At 37.9% G+C, this 21,724-nt stretch overlaps 1 protein-coding gene across 2 annotated transcripts in view; it reads right to left on the reverse strand.

Moving 5' to 3' along the window:
* Positions 1 to 2,314: 2,314 nt before the first annotated feature.
* The window catches only part of LOC124600920 (protein PTCD3 homolog, mitochondrial), a 36,873-nt gene continuing 17,463 nt past the window's right edge, over positions 2,315 to 21,724 (reverse strand). The window contains exons 4-13 of one of the 2 annotated variants that reach the window (XM_047136202.1): positions 20,713 to 20,842; positions 9,936 to 9,977; positions 6,218 to 6,359; positions 5,885 to 6,116; positions 4,848 to 5,049; positions 4,538 to 4,757; positions 4,272 to 4,380; positions 2,851 to 3,083; positions 2,577 to 2,763; positions 2,315 to 2,494 (exon numbers count right to left, since the gene is read on the reverse strand). In XM_047136202.1, coding sequence (XP_046992158.1) covers positions 2,327 to 2,494; positions 2,577 to 2,763; positions 2,851 to 3,083; positions 4,272 to 4,380; positions 4,538 to 4,757; positions 4,848 to 5,049; positions 5,885 to 6,116; positions 6,218 to 6,359; positions 9,936 to 9,977; positions 20,713 to 20,842 — 1,665 coding nt within the window. In that variant the 3' untranslated portion in view covers positions 2,315 to 2,326. The remainder of the gene's footprint in view (positions 2,495 to 2,576; positions 2,764 to 2,850; positions 3,084 to 4,271; positions 4,381 to 4,537; positions 4,758 to 4,847; positions 5,050 to 5,884; positions 6,117 to 6,217; positions 6,360 to 9,935; positions 9,978 to 20,712; positions 20,843 to 21,724) is intronic. The other variant, XM_047136203.1, reaches the window with a different exon arrangement.

Here is a 21,724-nt window from a genome sequence, read left to right on the forward strand (position 1 = left end):
GGCTAAACATGCCTTGGTGCACGGCCAGCACATCTTGGCACAGTGTTACACCGTCCGGGTTATCTGGATACTTCCCACCAACACCAACCTATCCGAACTCCGGAGATGGGAACTTGCTCTTCAATATATCATCTCTTCCCGTTACCCACCAGGCCTCAATCTCCGCTAATTTCAAGTTGCCGCCACTCATACCTCACCTGTCATTCAACATCATCTTTGCCTCTGCACTTCCGCCTCGACTGCCCAAACTCTTTGTCTTTAAATATGTCTGCTTGTGTCTGTATATGTGTGGATGGATATGTGTGTGTGTGCGCGCGAGTGTATACCCGTCCTTTTTTCCCCCTAAGGTAAGTCTTTCCGCTCCCAGGATTGGAATGACTCCTTACCCTCTCCCTTAAAACCCACTTCCTTTCGTCTTTCCCTCTCCTTCCCTCTTTCCTGATGAGGCAACAGTTTGTTGCGAAAGCTTGAATTTTGTGTGAATGTATGTCTGTGTCTGTTTGTGTTTCTATCGACCTGCCAGCGCTTTCGTTTGGTAAGTCACATCATCTTTGTTTTTAAATATATTTTTCCCGCTTGGAATGTTTCCCTCTATTATATTGATATCAATTATAAGGTGACCCTGATATGAGACAACTCCCCCCCGCCCCCCCCCCCCCCCCCCGGCCCCCCTTTTTTTTAAGACTCCTCGAGAAAAACTCATTTTCAACATATTCTGACTAATCAAAATTACAAACTGTTTATTGATAAATTAAAAGAGTTAACAATATACCTGTTTGAAACATATGTCTTATATCAACTGTCAATAGTCTGATACCACAAGGAAGAACAAAATAAACATCCTTTTGTTGCTTACTATTAAGCCAGTCATCACCACTTTTAATCATAATCACTAGTATCATTATCATCATCATCATCTTCATCTGTAATTGCATGTTGCCAATAGGATGAGTTTCACCAAGCCAATGGGAAGCGGGAAAAAAGGCAGTGTATTTCTATATAAGAGCAGCATTGAAATTTGCAGTCTTGGCTGACACATATATTTGGCTGTTTCTTCAAAATATGTCATGATCGCTGAGGTTGTGGTTAGGGCAGGAACTAATAGTACAGGTTAAACTGCTGCAAGTGAAATGGGCATTAATAAAATTTATATTCGTGGTTGTCATAGATATTTGACTGTTTCTTCTGAATATGTTGCAATGTCTGTGGTTGTGTTGATGGTGGGACCTGAGAACACAGCTGTTTTCTCCAAATGCATAGGGATTTCACTTCTATATCGACATGAAAATGTGACAATATTCCTTCACCTCCTGCATCCAAACAAGTCATCTGTCCACTGCTCTCTCACTGGCTGTGTAGAATCAGCATTGACGCATCCCCTTTCATTCCCATCATACATCACAGCGAGCGTTGAGAACATTGCTGCACAAAACACATAAGTATGCCACTGGCCATGATCTAGAGTTACAGTATTCTGCTGAAATGTGTACTATCGTCGAGTATTTGTTTCATTTTGAAGTAAATTCAGTTCTGACTATGAATGGATTCAAGCAAATAGCCATTTAACTGTGGCAGACATTTGTAAAAAGCCAAAGTACAGAGTACACTTTACCATGATTGGCAAAATGATGACACATGTTGTCCACTCACCGCTCAACTCCTCAGATTAGTTCTAGTCCTTGGCAAAGCTGGAGTCACTATTCCCTCTCCCAAATTCTTCAAAGTAAATCTGCACATGATCTCAACTGCCAAAGCTTCATCTGCAAATAAATGTATGATGCCACCCCCCCACCCCCCCCATATTGCATTGTTAGACAGACAGACACTGACCTCAGCAACAATAGTTTAAGCTGCTAACGTAACAAGTTGGTTAATGAATTTGGGGAAAAACTTCGTCTTTTAATCTGGTAAATAGTAATCATTGTAAAGAACTCACTGGTTTCTACATTATTGTGTGTGTGTGTGTGTGTGTGTGTGTGTGTGTGTGTGTGTGTGTGTGTGAGAGAGAGAGAGAGAGAGAGAGAGAGAGAGAGAGAGAGCAAATTCTCTTGGTAATATTAAGAGAGACAGCAGTAATTGAATGTTTCTGTTTGTAAGTGAAGAAGCAACAAATATAGGGCAAGAGGTAATTCATATTTATACTTTTCTGTCATTTCCCATTTGGCAGACCAGCATTAAAAAAACTGAAAACAAGTATTGATGACAAATGTATCAGCATCAAATCAGTCTGCAAAAGTCTCTGAGTCTGGCACTACATATGAGGAACATTCAACATGTTTAAAATCACAGTAATATTCTATATCAGCATATACAATTATTTTCAAAATTATGATTTATTTTCTGATAAATTAGGTAGGATTTTTGCCATTCCCCTGTTTAAGACAGTCGCTAATCTTTCAAGTGTTGTACTATCCAATTGCAGTTTTTCTTTCAATTTAGCACCCATATTTTCAGCTTCTGAATAACCGGCATCAGCACAGTAGCGGATGCAGACCTGAAAAACCATAACATATAAGTTGACTTTTATGAAATTACAAAGCATCAGAAATGGAATAATGTTTAAAGAAGTTACTCACAACTGCTTTTTCACTATTGTTGACTGCAATGCAAGCATCCAGAAGTTGGTTTAAAACTGTAACCTTTGGCAAGCCAACAATTTTGTGATGTTCCTTGTCAAGCTTGTCCAATACTGCAAATGCCTTTTCAATCTCTTGGCCATTCAGCAACAGAATAATGATGTTTCCAAGATTTTGCCCAGTCCAACTGTTTAGAAGTACACAACATACACGCCTTTTGACAAGTACATTAAAATACTTTCAACCTAAGTATTTCATAAAATCTGTATGTTACCTGAGTGCAGATTTAACATCAACTTTTTCTTGAAATTTGTTAAAAATTTCCCAAGCTACATCAGCAAACTGTAGAGCAGTTGGTGAATCCACTGGTGGTAAATTTCTGGCCATTGACTCTAAAAGATTGGATATCAATTTCTCCCTATCAGTGTGATCAAAAGTGACCATATCTGACCACACTCTTGGAAGATGATCAACCTGGCCACTTAAGTCAATGGCTTTAATCACCTCCTGTACATACATAAAAAAGGAAAAGACATTTAGATAATATTTAAAAAACTTACAAAATACAAGGAGGATAACTTCTTTTAAATTAACTTATTTAAAGAACGATAACTTGGTGCCCCTGCTTCCAGTTTACCAAAGTGCATAATGCAGCTACCTAGCAATCAGTTACTTGCAGTTTTAGAAAGAACCTTCATCTTATACATTTAGATCTTCATTACCTAAAATACACCTCAGGTTGCCAGCTCATATGGGTGGAATTACTACATGTCATCTTAACGGCCCAAAAGAGTTGTGATCAACCAGTTAGTGTCACTAATTGCAGCTTCATGCCCTCATCTTCGCACAAAAACAGAAACTGTGTCACAATAGTGAAATTGTACAATGCAATAGAATGACACTTTATTTCATATCTGCCAATCTCTTGAATCTCCAAGCTCAGTCATGAATGTCAATGTGCCTTCACTGTCCCATTCATTTGCTTTTTTGGCTGAGAAGAGGCTCCTAGTTATTGCTTGAAGATTGAAATTTTATACAGTGCAAGTTTTATTTCACTTCAGAAAATATTATTTTTGTATCAGAAAATTATTCCATAGAACTAAAGACAAGCAACAACTATCCACTATTGCACTATGAATAAGCTTATTGTTAGCCACAATGTGAAATAAGTCAGTCAGATACAAATATGGCACAACTATGAGACAGAAAATGTATAGTAAAACAACCTTTAAAAAACTTACAAGACACAGAAACAATATAAAATACATGTAGTGATTGTGATACCACACTAATTATTTTTTGTTGCCAAGATTTTTACAACTGAGATTCAAGATATCTGGGAATAATTAAAAAGCACGTGTCTACTCAATCAAATCCAGCATTTTTTTTCTTCTGGACATTATGATCTCAGTGTGTTTACAACCATAAAACACCAAATGGGTTATTATTATTGTTATTATTATTATTATTATTATTATCATCATACTTCGTAGTTGGCGCTTTTCAATAACTGTTATACAGAAGAAATCACTGTTCAATAGCAGTAGTTGTGGATAGCTATAGATATAAATATTTGCCGAAATATGCTGTATTAATCATTTTCAAAACAGTAGATTAAAGAACCAGATCTAACACTGTCATTTAGCAAAATACACTGGCTTGAATCTTGACATAAAACAACAAAGATTAATTTACCTCCATAACACTTGGTTCTGGAATGTATATATGTGGAATTAGTTTATTGTAATATTCCATAAGGACATCTAGAGGCTCACTTACACACAGGAGAGCAAAAAAATGCCGACTGGAAGAAAATAAGAACACACTGTAAGACAATACAGCATAAAATCTGAAGACTTACAAAAGACTTATTTCTTAACATATTATAAAGTAGATGAATTATTATATTAGTTATTCATTGAACACCTGACCATTGGTAATATTTTAATAATGGTACTTACTAGTAGATTGACTCTTTATATGAGTCTCCAATCAGATCATAATTATTTCCTCTGTGCAGAAATTTATCCAACCTGTATGCCAGTTCTTTATCCTGAAGATGATTTCTGCAAACATCCATTGCAGTAACAAAGAAAAATGTGTCTTTGGGATGTGTAACTTTATATTCTTTATTTTCTATGTAGTTCATTATGTCTAAAAGAATGGAGCTCACAGGACCTCCTGAAAAGTTTGAAAAGAGACAATTCAATGAGTTACATAACACTTCAGAGTGAAATCAATGTACATATATATAAATATATGTACACTTACTTTCCTTGCAGAATATCATAAGTAAATAATAATAAGATCCTAAACTTGGTTCAATGTTTATCCTTCTGAACTCTGATAGTATTTGCAGAGCATATGTCTTACTGAGTTTCTGGGAACTCATACTACTAATAACCTCCAGAACGGCATTTAATGTACCAACATTTGGCACAAGTTCCTGCTTTGACATTGCCGTCAGCAACTCCTGAAAATTAATGGTGAATTAATGTCTGAATGAAATAAACATTTTTGCCTTTACTATGAAACTATGTATTTTAGACAAAATTTAGAAACCTACACAAACCTAGCAGAAAATTCCTAGTTATTAAACAATAACAAACAAGTACTAAATTTTCCTGCTTAATTTTCAATATTGTGAAGCTAAATTGGTTTACTTTTTGAAACACATTTCTTACAAAACACGAAGAAAATGATTAGAACTATGCACATACATTTACTTGCTTCTGTCTGCAATAGTTACAATAACTACATAGCTACAGCAGCCAATGCTACATTAGATGAAATCTTAGGGGGGGAGGGGGGGGGGGGGACATTAGAAAGACGCAATAATGTCATAACCCATAACTTAAAAATACTATTAAAGATTTTACACATTATTTTGATGTAAAGTCACTGAAAGCCATTTTCATTCCATTTACTGCAATCATCCTAGCAGAAGCACAGTTCAGGTGTATTATTACGTATGCTAAGTGCAGATTATGCAAACATATTTGGTGCACTACAAACTCATTGCCATTGGTTTCTTTGTTCAACTTGACAAAAGACACTATTGTTTTTCATGCACATAATTAATTAAACAGTGCAGATTAATTCAACTACCTGTTGCTGCCACTAGTGACGATTATGATTCTTGAGCACTAGCATACATGCACCATAAACATGCACTTAAGCCTATGGAGCAAAATCTATCAAAAGATGAACCTATTAAAAAGCTGTTACAGGGCTCAGCAGTTTCTGGCAGCCCATATACACTATCACTAAACAAATATGAGATGTTAACATGGATTTCAGAAACTTACTTCAATCAGCTTCCATCGCAATTCATTACTTTCTCGGAGAAAATTAGATACGCGGATGAGAGAATTGTATGCTTCAACTGTAAGTGGCATACTTTTCTGAAGCATTTCTTGATACAATTGCCAAGCCCTCTCTACCTGATAAAATCGGGTCATTCCCTGGATAAGAGCACAGTATGCAGAGGCATCTGGCGATTTCAAAGAGGTGAAGATTTTTTCAGCAAGACCATTATCTCTGAAATGAAATAATATTGTGATTCAATGATTATGTTTATTTATACAATGTATGAGCAATTTAGTTATCTTTTAACTTGAATTGTGCTTCAGTATTCTTACTTCCAAGTTTTTCTTAATCTTGCGTAACCTCGGGGACCTTGTCGAAACCAGTGTTCCTCAATCAGATCTTCTGCGTGAGCTTCTTCACAATTAAAAAAGCAGATTAACTCCAAAAAAGCTTGTTTTATACTGGCAGGAACATCTAGAACAAAAAATAATAAAACAGTCAAATGAAACATTACCTTGAAGGTGGCTGTGAAGTCAGAGCCAGATAAAATCTGCTCGACATATACTCATCTGTTTTAGCTTTCTCATTATTTTCTGAACAGGTTTGTAGCTATCTTTCTGTGTTACACTGGGTGCAGTACATAATTGATTGTTTACCTGGAGCTGCCGTATACTTAACTGTGACATTTTGAACAAGCTTCAAATGGCTGATATAGAACTTGTGTTTGCATTACGAGGAATTTCTTTATAGACTATTCATAATATTAACAAGAAGAAGAAACTAGTCTCCATTCAGTACTTGAAGAGTGTAACGAGACATCCTCCTCTAGCATTAATATCCTCAACAGTAGTTGTTGATACAAGTATTATTTTTCAAATTTTGGACACATCAATATTATCTCAGTTGCTTTTCTGAAAACTTTCATACAATTTTATACACAGTGCGTTATATTTCTGGCTAAACTTTATTAAAAGAAATTATTTTATACAATATTTTAGTTTCAATGTTGTAATCGTTAAGTACTAGTTCTGAATGTACAGTTATATTTTTTTTTTTTTTTTTTTTTTAAGGCAGACTTAAAACTTCTATTATTAATTACGCAATCCCGTACTGTTCACTGTGTTTATTTCTGGATTCATTTATGAAGTAATAATTGAAATTAATAATGTAACAGAAACAAGTAGGAATTCGTTTGTTAAGAAAAATTGTAAACCCTTTGGAATATTGTTATTTCCACAGAGTGTGGGAGTTGTAAGCATGCCTCTGATGTGACTGGACGTATTTTTGTGCGACCAATGTAATTTCAGCTTTGTTAATGTGAGAAATCAAAAGGCTGTATGATATAATAAAATTTGAGAAAATATATTTGTGTAAAAACAAAAATTCTGCAACAACAATCTTCAAATTTATTAGCTCAATCCAACTATGAGACCCTAAAATGTGAGATTTTTGTATAATAGCTTCAAAACTCAGACCCCTACCCAAGAAGAACAGGAGCCATCTCAACACGACAAGCTCAGTAAACTAGAAAGTTTATTTGAAATTTTGCTCCTCTCAAATCTTCATAAAAGACACTATGTAATGTGGACTATAGATGGAAGTAGGAAGGAGGGGGTAGATTACAAAAGTAAACACTACAAATGGCAGCAGGGTTCTCTTGAATGGTAACAGTGAGATGGTGTGGATGGAATATCTCACAGCTTGCATGGGAAGACTAAATATGAGTTTAATAACTACTCGTATGCCTATGCATGAGGCAGAAATAAAGTTAACAAAGCAGCGATGTGGGAAGTGTCTAACATTTCTGATTCAGCGGGATGAAATACAAAAATTTTTCAATAAGGCATAGCTGAAAGGTGTGAGATCATGCTATAGGGATGAAAAGTCACCTTCCATATGCCTGACCTGAAGATGAGCTCGAAAAGGTTAAAAAATTAGTTGTTGTTGTTGTTGTTATGGTCTTCAGTCCTGAGACTGGTTTGATGCAGCTCTCCATGCTACTCTATCCTGTGCAAGCTTCTTCATCTCCCAGTACCTACTGCAACCTACATCCTTCTGAGTCTGCTTAGTGTATTCATCTCTTGGTCTCCCCCTACGATTTTTACCCTCCACGCTGCCCTCCAATACTAAATTGGTGATCCCTTGATGCCTCAGAACATGTCCTACCAACCGATCCCTTCTTCTGGTCAAGTTGTGCCACAAACTTCTCTTCTCCCCAATCCTATTCAATACTTCCTCATTACTTATGTGATCTACCCATCTAATCTTCAGCATTCTTCTGCAGCACCACATTTCGAAAGCTTCTATTCTCTTCTTGTCCAAACTATTCACCGTCCATGTTTCACTTCCATACATGGCTACACTCCATACAAATACTTTCAGAAATGACTTCCTGACACTTAAATTTATACTTGATGTTAACAAATTTCTCTTCTTCAGAAACGCTTTCCTTGCCATTGCCAGTCTACATTATATATCCTCTCTACTTCAACCATCATCAGTTATTTTGCTCCCCAAATAGCAAAACTCCTTTACTACTTTAAGTGTCTCATTTCATAATCTAATTCCCTCAGCATCACCCGACTTAATTCGACTACATTCCATTATCGTCGTTTTGCTTTTGTTGGTGTTCATCTTGTATCCTCCTTTCAAGACACTCTCCATTTCGTTCAACTGCTCTTCCAAGTCCTTTGCTGTCTCTGACAGAATTACAATGTCATCGGCGAACCTCAACATTTTTATTTCTTCTCCATGGATTTTAATTCCTACTCCAAATTTTTCTTTTGTTTCCTTTACTGCTTGCTCAATATACAGATTGAATAACATCGGGGAGAGGCTACAACCCTGTCTTACTCGCTTCCCAACCACTGCTTCTCTTTCATGTCCCTCGACTCCTATAACTGCCATCTGGTTTCTGTACAAATTTTAAATAGTCTTTCGATACCTGTATTTTACCCCTGCCACCTTTAGAATTTGAAAGAGAGTATTCCAGTCAACATTGTCAAAAGCTTTCTCTAAGTCTACAAATGCTAGAAACGTAGGTACATAAAAATATAGTAGTATTTCACTAGCAATTGGTCACAGCTATCTGTACTTGTATTTAATGATAATCAATGTACAAAATTTGATTGGAATTATAGTGAGACAAGCAACAGATCAGATAACAAGGAGGAGGTAAGACAAAATTTTCATGGGGCCAAGAGCTTAGTCCCTTTCCCTCATACACTGAAGTAATAATTATGTTTTACATGGAATAACATGAAGTTCTTGGACTCCTCAAAATCAGCGATACATGGTCCCCATAGGACATTGTCTCTGAAAATGGAAATAGGTCAGACAGGAAATGTGACATTCAGCAGGTGTATCCACCAGATGTTTTTGACACTGCAGAATTACATGCAATTTTTTTATATGAAACAAACCATTTAACATACGCAAGAATATACTGAATGTTATAAAGTGAATATGTAAATAGCTAAATAAACACACCCCTTAATTCCTTTTGTTAAATTTTATTCAAATACAGACATGAGATTTGCACTGATGATTGATCAGTGAGAGAAGCATTTTAGAGAAATGGCCTGCAAAGCTCGACTCATAATGACATGTAATGGCTAATGAAGTAATTGTACATGTGGATGAAATTTTAATAGCTAGCTAAAAGTGTTAACACTCAGTGAGTTAGTACACATGGTTCTAAATGCTCTGGAAAAGGATGGTATGAATTATCTAAGCTTGAGTTTTTAGAAAGAGCACTACAATTTTTGATTCATGTAATCAGTGAAAGGTGGATACTACCTAAGATGAGGAAATTAAAAACAAGAAAGATTTTGCTCTTCCTACTAATGGGAAACAGACAAAAGCAATGCTGGTGTAGTTTGTACATGGTAAAAAAATTTATTTTACAGTTATTTAGTGCTAGATGTTTTGGAAAATTATTGAAAATAAATGAATTGTGGGCATGGTCTAAGGAGTGTGAAGATACTTTCAAAAGATTAAAGAAGGAAGTGTCCAACAATAAGGTTTCATGTTGCCCAAATTTTGACTTACCATTTTGTATGCCAGCTTGTGTCTGTAAGTGTGGCTCAGCAACTGAAATTGTAATTAATGTGGAAGTTGATCACATGTCTATTGCTTTGGCAAGTAGGTCCTTATCCACACATTAAAACAATTACAGTCTTTCAAAATTAGAAGCTTTAACCATGGTATGACAGTTTCAGAAGTTTGAGTATTACTTGTTGGGCTACAAAACCATAGTTTAAACAAGTAATAAAGCATGTTTAAAGGATGGCACGACAAGTATAAATAAGGAAGTAAAAACTATTAATATGTGCCCGTGTAACATCTGTATCTAATTGCAATAGAAATACGGGTACAGGATGATTTAAGTTTTTTAGTAATGAGTTTTGACCTGAAGTAAGGAATGATCTACATATTCATCAAATTTTACTCTATCATAAAATACGTAGGTTGGAACTTAGTGGCAACACTGCAATGGAGACATTATGCAATGGAATCTGCTATTGTCACTGATAGCACATGTTGTTGACATACCTACCTTACCTCCGAGCAAATGGACTCACCCGTCCCATGTCACCAGCATGCGCACAATCAAGGGAAACACAGTCACTTGTGAGCGAGCAGTCTAACATAACGGTGTCACTATGTTCTCGAAACAGGAACAACGGAGTTGGATGAAGATTGAATGTGCCAGAGGTCGTACAGATTGACAGTATCATCAAGGTCTTCAAGAGGCATGCGGGGAATCGGCATTGCCATACAGAACAGTGGCATGTTGGGTAAAAGCCTTCAACGAAGGTCGCCAAACTATGGCAGACATGCATCGGGCAGGTCACCCTAGTGTCTCTGAAGAAGTAGTGGATGCTGTTACCGCGTTAGTGGACAGTGATCGATGCCATACGATTCGTGAGCTTGTCCACGAAGCCAGATTAGTGCATACGACTGTGCTTCGCATCCTGAAGGAATGCCTGGGCATGCATAAAATTGAATCATGATGGGTTCCGCATTACTTGAAGGAAATGCAGAAATGGATGCATTATGACGCTGCTCAGACACACTTGGAGCGCTATGAGCATGAAGGAGAGGCTTTCTTACGCCATATCGTAACACTGGATGTGACACGGGCCACAACTGAAACACTAATCCAATGCATGGTGTCATTATGGGTTGCTGCAAAAGTCGAAAGTATGTCAGAGCCCCAGTATAGTGAAAGTTACGGTGATTCTCGTGTACGACTGAGATGATGTTATCCTAACGCATTACATTCCTCCACAGCAGACAGTCAATGCACAGTATTACTGTTCATTTTTGGAGCATCACCTGCGACCAACTTTGCGAAAGAAGTGGCGACACTTTCTGTGCAACCCTCTCATCATTTTGCATGACAATGCTCGGGCGCATACAGCGCAAGTTGTGGCTGCTCTGTTCAGTCGATTGGACTGGGAAGTACTGTACTATCCACCATACTCCCCGGACTTAAGCCCTTGTGACTTTGATTTGATTCTGAAGATGAAAGAACCACTTCATGGCATTCGCTTCAGAACTGTTCCACAGGGGGAATACATGGGGCACATTTCAGTGAACGGAGATGGAGATTCTGACAGAGGGAAGTGAGATGCATTCCAATCAGCAATCCCACCAATGGGTGGTGATCAGGAGGGAGACGTCCCGCACTTGCAAAGAAGACAGAGTACACGGGATGGTAAGGGAATCTGCGAACTGCGATTGTGCAAGAAACCTGGAGTTGGCTTTGTAGAGCGGGAATCTCCGTTTCTGTGAGGGGACTAGCAACAGGACTAGTGCGAAAGGCACCATTAGCCATACGCACCTTGCAATGGTGAACAGGATCAAGTATTTTCAGAATGGAAGGAGCTGCTGAGCCATAAACCTGACTTCCATAATCTAGTCTGGACAAAACAAGAACACAGTAAAGATGGAGAAGAGTAGCATGGTCTGCACCCCAAGATGTATGGGCCAGGAGGAGGAGAGCACTAGGTTTCCGCAAGCATGTAGTCCTCAGGGGGGGCGAATATGGGCCAGCCACGTCAGCTTCTCATTTTAAAAAAAGCCAATGAAACGGGACTGTGCTGCAACATCTAGGAGCTGGTCACCTAAATAAAGTTCTGGATCAGGATGTTCTATGAATTGATGACAAAAATGCAAAACCTGCGTTTTGGAGGGAGCAAATTGGAAGCCACGGGAGACAGCCCATGCACAGGTCCGGCGGATGGTGCCTTGGAGCCGGCACTCAGCAGACGCTACCGAATGGGAGCTGCACCAGATGCAAGAATCGTCGACATACAACGCAGGGGTAACCTGAGGGCCAACAGAGGTTATAAGCCCATTGATGGCTATGAGGAACAGTGTGACACTTAATACAAAACCCTGTGGGATACCGTTCTCCTGAATCTGTGGTGTGAAGTGTCAACTGAACCCGGAAAAGCTGGTGGGATAAAAATTCGGAAATAAAAATCTGAAGGGGACCACGAACTCCCCAGTCATGGAAGGCAACTAAAATGTGATGACACCAAGGCATGTCAAAAGCCTTATGTAGGTCAAAGAAGACTGACAATGTGCCGACAGTTAGTAAAAGCCTGTCAGATTGCAGTTTCCAATCTGAGTAAATGGTGAGTTGGAGATCGTCTTTCCCAGAAGCCACACTGATAAAGCCCTGAGATTCGAGTACCCAACATAATAGGAAACTGACCATCCTCTACGCAGTTTACAAAATACATTCATCAGGCTAATTGGGTGGTAGCTGTTGAGAGATGTTGGGTTCTTCCCAGGCTTAAGGACGGGGATAAGTATACTGTCTCAGCACTGTAAGGGGAAGGCACCCATGAGCCAAATGTGGAAGGGAAGAGTTGTGTAAACCAACACAGTAGGTGACTGCCAATAAAATGTTGGGTCTATTACATTTGTTACTGTCAGTTACTACCCACTGTGTTATGTCTATAGTGCTACAGGTATTGTATGGTTCTTCTTTCATGAAATATATGAGTACATAGTGTACAAACTGCCAGTGACTGCCATAATTTTCTTCCTCTTATCATCCATACTTTCTAATATACAAACTACTTTCCAAGAGCCAAAATGTACTGCAATAAATGTCTATAAAATGCTGCACTGTACAATTTTCTTGCTGTGAGACAGTTGCAATTCCTGAAATCCTTTGTCAGTGGTCTCTGGCCTGCCAAGGAGCACCGCTGTCCTGAGTCCGTGGATAAACCACGAAAATCTGCTGCATTACGCCACACACAAACAGATCTGGCATGCAGGCAGATTGGTGAGACTAGGTCCAATGGGCAGGGCCTAACAGTAGTGGGAAATGATGGGTTTTAGATTGGCAGGCTCGATCCTTTAGAGATACCCATAGAAATGGCCTGTGGTTTTTGCCCATCATAGAAGGCCACTGAGGCCATGGTGATGAATCCATGCAACAGATGACTTGCGTGAATACTCTGAAAGTCAATACTAATGAGGATAGGTAGCAACTCACCTTAAAGATGATCACTGACCTGCAGACAGGCACATAGGAAAGACAATTACATTCTCACAACTAAATTTTTGGCCATAGCCTTGGTCAGAAAATGAGAGCGCACGCACATTCACACAATCATTCAGACACAACTCTTGCACACATGACAGCTGTCTCCGGCCACTGCATCAACAGTCTCTAAGAATCAGATCCAGACAAACCATTTCTCACACCTCCCTGCTTATCATCAACAGCTACCAGGTTAGCAGCAAGAAGTGGTGGCAGCACCGACTGCAAGCTGAGGGGAATGGTAGAAAGAGAAGAAGCAGTAAGAATGAGGGAGTAGATAAGTGGCTCACGTACTCAGCTGCACCCATCCAGCGACGATGCATGACACCTCAGTAGACGAATCATTCCCTCCTATGAGACAAAAACGAGATTTTTCCAGTGTTTTTTGTTTTTTCAAATTTCCCTGATATTCCCGACACATATGAAATTACCTGATTTCCTGAACTTGTGGCAACCCTGGCATCAATTGTGGAAGAGAGTATTTCGAAGGAGACCATGCATCATAAGCAAAAGATAAGCGTAGAAAAATTTTGCGGACAAAGTCCCGGAATTTTCTGAACAGACCTTGTACATATGGTGTCCATCAAAGTTTAGCACTTGCCTCATACCTGTTATTTGACCTAGATAACTGTTTTACTATATGCTAGAAGACTATTTAAAAATGACGATTTTTTACTGATTATACTAGTATAACGTCAAAGGGACCAAACACATTCATACAGACATAGCCAGGAAAATAGTGCAACATGCTTGTAACTGATTCAACGCGAACACCTTAACCCCTATCTAACTCACATTACGCAGCTAAAACAAATAAAAATGACTTGCAGCTATAAGTAGCAGAGAGAAATTAACACACACTACATGTGTGAAATTACAAGACACTCAGATGGATAAAAAACTGAGATAGCACCACCATATGACAAACTTAATCAAAATTCTTAGCTCTGTCAGTTTTTACTTACATATCCCTCTCATTCTGTAGACCTGCAGACAGAATTGCAGGCATACTTTTACTCAATATTGTTCTGTGACCTAAACTTTTAAGCAATGCAGAACATAAGAAAGTACTTATTCTACAGAAGTGTGCTGTAAGAATACTATTTGCAGAACCCTCTTCAGAGACCTAGTGATTATTACACTCAAATGCTAACACATATACTGCCTAACAGTATTTGCGGTAAATAGTAACAGAGAATTCAGGATGTGCGCTGAAATTCACGACTACAATCTTAGAAGTAAAAACTATCTCCATGTTGTCTATGCATCAGTGTATAGGGATCAGAAAGGAATTTTGTGTTCTGTGGCAACTGTCTGTAACTGGTTGCCATCAAATATATGCTAGCAGATAGTGTAGGCTAATCCATTCAGTTGATTTCTACCTCCTGGAGGAAAGTGTTCATGTGGTGGGCACAGTGTCCTCACACATTATTGTCTTGAGAGATGAACCCATCAATGAAACGTTGACTGTAGGGCTTCCCAATACCACACAGCTCTTAAAATACTCTCAACAGTGATAAGAAGTGTCCTACATCTGTATATGATGCTATCCCAAAACACTGACTCATCTCCATGTATACTTGAGACATGTACTGGCACCTGGCCTCTGTACATTCTTAAAAGACAATTATGGGGCATCAGACAAATCCTCCACTCACTGGTGAAGGGAATCCAATGTTGGTGACACAGGTTCCACTTCCTTTGCTCACCTGTTTTTTCCCTCCTGTTTGTAATGTGTGCTTAGAGACCACACTGATCATGTGGAGATGACATACTGTCTGGTTTGATACAGAACTCCGGGTCGCCTCTCGAAAGCAGCAGTGTGGCACTCTGTTGCATTTTTCTCAGATCCCAGCAATCTGTTAGCTGGTATTATACCGCGACAAGATAGGTCTTCAGTGTTCTGCCTTTCACTATAGCTGCTGGTAATCCTTCCTGTCATAAACTGCCACCGTGTGCACAATCTACACTTGAAATGGCCCTTCAAAGCAGGTTTGGGGACTGAACAGGGTGCTCAAGCTGCGTAATCCTCCTCAAACTTGGAGACTAAGTATGTCTTATCGAATTGCACACAGAGTGGATGTTTACTTCTACCTGCATTAGACAGTTTGCTGTGTGTCGTGATTTTCTGTGGTCAAAATACTATTGAGAAGTAGGTTTCTGAATGAAAAATAAAACTATGCAAATTATGAATGTGGTGTGAAACTCTTTTTTGTGCAGTTTATATTTAGAAGCAATATATTTAGAACACATCTACACAGGTACCCTGCGCATCACACTTAAGTGCATGGCAGAGGATTCATCATATCACCTTTACGATAATTCTCTGTTATTCTACTCTAGAACAGTGCACAGAAAAAATGAACACCTATACCCTTCTTTGTAAGCTCTGATTTCCCTTATTTTATCATTATGATTGTTTCTCCGTATGTAGGTTGGCACTAATAAAATATTTTCGCATTTGGAGGAGAAAGTTGGTGACTGAAATTTTGCGAGAAGATTCCACCACAACGAAAAACACATTTGTTTTAATGGTGTCCATCACAAATCCTGTATCATGTCCATGACAATCTCTCTCCTATTTTGCGATAATACAAAACGTGCTGCTCTTCTTTGAACTTTCTCAATGTAATACATTAATCCCATCTGGTAGGGATCCCAGATCGTGGAGCAGTACTCGAAAAGAGGACGAACAAGCATAGGGTAGGCAGTCTTTTTAGTAGATCAATTATATTTTCTAAGTATTCTGCCAATAAAATGCAGTCTTTGGTTTGCCTCCCCCACAACATTTTCTATGTGTTCTTTCCAATTTAAATTGTTCGTAATTGTAATTACTAGGCACTTAGTTGAATTTACGACCTTTAAATTAGACTGACTTATCATGTAACCGAAGTTTAGCTTATTCCTTTTAGCACTCATGTGAATGAACTCACACTTTTCATTATTTTGGATCAATTGCCAATTTTCGCACCATACAGATATTTTTTCTAAATCATTTTGCAATTTGTTTTGACCTTCTGATGACTTTCCTATACGATAGACGACAGCATCACCAGCAAACAACAATGGCTGCTCCGATTGTCTCCTAAATCATTTATATAGATAAGGAACAGCAGAGGGCCTATAACACTACCTTGGAAAACACCAGAAATCACTTCTGTTTCACTCTATAACTTTCCATCAATTACCATGAACTTTGACATCTGTGACAGGAAATCACAAATACACTCACATAACTGAGATGATGTTCCATAAGCACGCAATCTTGGCACTTGTGTGGTACTGTGTAAAAAAGCTTTCTGGAAACCTAGAAATACGAAATCAATTTGAAATTCCTTGTCAATAGCACTCAACACTTCGTGTGATTAATGTGTTCCACAAGAATGATGTTTTCTAAATTTGTGTTGACAGTGTGACAATAGACCATTTGCTTCAAGGTAATTCATAAAGTTCAAATACAATACATGTTCCAAAATCCTGCTTCACATCAATGTTAATGATATGGGCCTGTAATTTAGTGGGTTACTCCTACTACCTTTCTTGGGTATTGGTGTGACCCGTGCAACTTTCCAGTCTTTGGGTAAGGATCTTTTGTCAAGTGGGCAGCAGTATAAGATTGTTGAGTATGGAGCTACTGCATCAGCATACTCTGAAAGGAAACTAATTGGTATACAGTCTGGACCAGAAAACATGCTTTTATTAGGTGATTTAAGTTGCTTCTAGAACTCCAAGGATATCTACTTCTAAGTTACTCAGGTTGGCAGCTGTTCTTGGTTCGAGTTCTGGAAATATTTACTTCGTCTTCTTCAGTGAAGGAATTTCGAAAGGCTGTGTTTAGTGGCTCTGATTTCACAGCACTGTCGTCAATAGTATTTCCACTGTTATCGCGCAGAAAAGGCACTGACCGTCTTGCCCCTAGCATACTTTAAATACGATCAGAATCTCTTTGGATTTTCTGCCAGGTTTCGAGATAAAGTTCGATGTTGCAACTATTATAAGCATCTCACATTAATGTTTGCACTAAATTTTGCGCTTCCATGAAAGATTGTCAATCTTGGAAATTTTGCATTCATTTGAATTTGGCATGTTTTTCCATTGTTTCTGCAACAGCGTTCTGACCCGTTCTGTGTACCAAGGGGAATCAGCTCCGTCGTTCATTAATTTATTTGGTATAAATCTCTCAACTGCTGTCGATACTATTTCTTTTAATTCAGTATACATCTGGGCTACACTTACACTGTTAATTTAGAAGGAGTGGAGATTGTCTCTCAGGAAGGCTTCAAGAGAATTTTTATCTGATTTTTTGAATAGGTATATTTTTTGTTTATTTTTGGAGGATTTGGGGGTTACAATAATTAATCTTGCAATGACAACCCTGTGTTCACTAATGCCTGTACCTGTTTTGATGCTTGTTATTAGCTCAGGATTATTTAAAGCTAATAGGTCACGTGTGTTTTCACAACCATTTATTATTCATATGGACTCATGAGCTAACTGCTCAAAATAATTTTCAGAGAATGTGTTTAGAACAACTTTGGATGATGTTTTATGCATACCTCCAGGTTTAAACATGTATTTTTGCAAACATATTGAGGGCAAATTAAAGCCACCACCAACTATAATTGTATGAGTCAGGAACATGTTTGAAATTAAACTCAAGTTTTCTTTGAACCTTTCAGCAATTGTATCATCTGAGTTGGGAAGTTGGTAAAGGATCCAATTATTATTTTATTCCAGTTGACAAGAATGACCTCTGCACACACTAATTCACAGAAACTGTCTGCTTCAATTTCGATACAAGATAAACTACTTCTAACAACAACAAACATGCCACTGCCAACTGTGTTTATCCTATCCTTTCGCAACACCATTAGGTTCTCTGCAAAAACTTGAGCTGAACTTATCTCCGGCTTTAGCCAGCTTTCAGTGCCTATAACGATTTGAGCATCAGAGCTTTCTATTAGTGCTTGAAGCAGTGGTGGTAATTTCCCAACACGGTTCTGCATCCATGTAGGCCGCATATTCCTTGATTTGCGCCACAGGGTGGTTGGATTTCAGATTCCGCTGGATAGGTCAGGAGTCCACTACATGCAAGAGGCAGCTACACGGGTAGCAGGGGCTGTATGGATTGGACTGGGCGGTTTCTTGGGTTAGAGGGTCTCGGAGAAATACAAAAAGGGCTTCAGTCTCAAAGGGTGTAGGTAAAACACAGGAAGAACATAGAGACAGGAACCATTGGTATAAGAGTTGTAAATTGTCATCAATTTGCAACTCTTATACTGCTGGTTCCTGTCTCTACGTATGCACCTGAAAAAATGTTATAGTTTGAAATCTAAGATCACAGTCTCTCTTCATCCTAGGATCTGAATTTCCGACCTTCGCCAATGTATTCCTTCCTCCTTCCCGAAGAGGGAACTATCAGTTCCAAAAGCTAGGATAGAGTATGGCAGTAATGAAATTTTGCCATCTTGAGATAAGTACTGGCCAGCAATTCTAAATCTTAAGTTTATAAATAATTTAGTGACATTTATTGCAGGAAAATAATTAACTGTTCTAAAACGAAAATTTCTCATGGCATTATCATTCCTTGTCAAACATTTTGGAAATAGTAATGTACTTAGGGATTCATATTTACATATATACTTAACACTTCTTGAGTCACAATGTAGATTCCTAAACAACCTTTAACATTTCAACTACCACTTCACTGTAACATTTTCTTCTACCCAGCTTTTCCCCCATCTATGATCATTCACATTGCAAATAATTTTGCAGAAATTTAAAATTTGTGCCTCTGACAGTAGGCTACTATGAATGACTCATTCACATTGTTTTTAAGTAATAAAAAGCACAGGCTCAAGTTAGATAGCCCAAGCTGTTCCCATAATGGATCATCTAGTGAGGGATAGAACACTACTAATTTTCAGCAGGGTTTGTTAATGTATTCACTCCTGTGGCTATAGGTAAATAATGCTCTTTGCAGGTGGTGTAAGCATCACAATTAACCCCAGAAGAGACACACAAACAGATGGAATAACAAATGAAATTTTTACAAATATTATAAGTCGTGTTTCTGAAATTGGTTGATCACTTAACCTCGAAAAAATAATTCATTCATTTCTGTGCAGCACAGGATATATCATCATCAATAACAACAAAGCAAAGTGTAAAGGAAATACGCAAAATGGAATGTTCAGAATACCCGGCTGTACACACTGATAAGAGCTTCAATTGGAAATGATGTATTATAGGGGTACTTAAAGCATAAGTTCAGCAACATTTCCTCTGAGAGTGACTGCTGGCTTCAGCTACCAAACAGTATTTTGCATATGCTTATTCATTAAAGTCAAATGGAATAAAATTGTAAGGTAGTTCCACTCTCAGGCACAAAGTACTTATCACACAGAAATATGATGTAAAGACACTGTCAGATGTATATAATCAAGAATCATGCAAGCTGAACAATTAGTTATACTAAAGCAACACATTATGTTTATTGTATCAGAAGGAAAATTCACTGTACCAAACTATAAAATAACAAGAAGACAATAATGGCTGGTCAGTTTTATCTTTGGGAGATGAATGAGAAGAAGAACCTTTAAGGATGTTCACTGAATTAAGATATCCATTACCGAAGTAAAGAAGCTACTACAAACTGGATTAATAATTGACTACAATTAAAGCACAGAAGGGAGAAAAGTATGCAGTCACAAAAATATTTGACCATGTTCCTTGTGAATTACACACACCAACGGACAATGATGAAAACAAAAAGTTTTTTTGCTTTACAACTCCCCTTTATCTAATGAATTTTTGGAGAGATTTTACAAGTAGATTAAGGAGAACACAGAAGTCAATTATGTGATCAAATTTTTATCCAAAAAATGTACAATATTTTGAAACCAACTGATTTGTCCTATATCACATCAAGTTACCATACAGAACTTGCATACAGCTGAACAAAACTACACATAACACAATCCAGAAAAGCGGATATCGTGACTTTTGAAACATTTACTTCTATGGCATAACAATCCACTGCTCTACAACAATTTTAAACTTTCTCTCATCATATGTCAAAGAGCACAGTCATGTACACAGAGAAACAATTTCTTTACTTACCAATATTACATAAATTCAAAACTAAATCCATTTCTTTCTTAAAATATGCACAAAACAATATTATACTTGTAGCTGGACCAGAAAACTGGGTAAAATATTATTTCCCTATCTATGACATCTTATGCTCTGCTGCCTCACCTTTCCCTGCATTCTCAAGAAGTTGATAAACTGTTATTGCATCCGAGACACGACAGTCTTCAATAAGTGTCTTTAAGGTATCTGTGTCCACATTACTCTCCTCTGTATACACTTCCAGTGGAAAATAATCCTGAAACAATAGGTGAGAAAATTAAACATGAGGATACACAATTTAAATATTTTTTTCTTCAAATAATCACGAGGAAATATCTTCCCACAGACAACAACATCGCAATTAAGATATATCGTCTCAAAATTTACATCACATAAAATGAAAGTAAGTTCCATAACTGAATTAAAAACAATATGTTTTCAATACAAAAGCATCAGCAATGTAATGCTTGCAGATTTTTTACAGGGTAAAATAATGAAATAAGGGATTTGAGCCCAAGCCATTAAACTTATTGCAAGGCTGTGTCTCAATAATTATACGCTGTAAATTACTTAATAGTGCATACAAACTGTATTCATCGGGGTTGTGGGAGTGACATCAGTCTGTAACCATTGACATTCAAATACACAATCTAATAGTAACTATTAATGTTATTAGCCATTTCCCTTTACATCTCTTTCATAAGCTGACCTGAGGAACAGCTACAATTATAAAATTGTATGAGCACTGATTTGGATACATTACTAAACTCTGATTAAAATTACTTGATAGTTGACACTTCAAGGGCTGGAGCTGGTTTGCTCCAACCAGAGCACTCAATGTCATGCCCGAACTGTTCACCATTGCCAAACTTCCACCACGCACACACACACACACACACACACACACACACACACACACACACAAAGGATGCTAATGATATAAACGCGTTTCATACACAGCACCAACCAGACGCTACTGGGGCCTTCCGTACTACACGTGATTTAGTGTAACACGTACAGTTATTATAATCACAGAGATTGATTTACACTGGAAAAGTTTCACATGACATTATGTGAAGCCAAATTTATGAATGTTGTAATTCATTATTGCCACTGGAATATCTGATTAATAAAAGTA

This window comes from Schistocerca americana, chromosome 1 (genome assembly GCF_021461395.2).
Source record: "Schistocerca americana isolate TAMUIC-IGC-003095 chromosome 1, iqSchAmer2.1, whole genome shotgun sequence".
Taxonomy (NCBI): domain Eukaryota; kingdom Metazoa; phylum Arthropoda; class Insecta; order Orthoptera; family Acrididae; genus Schistocerca; species Schistocerca americana.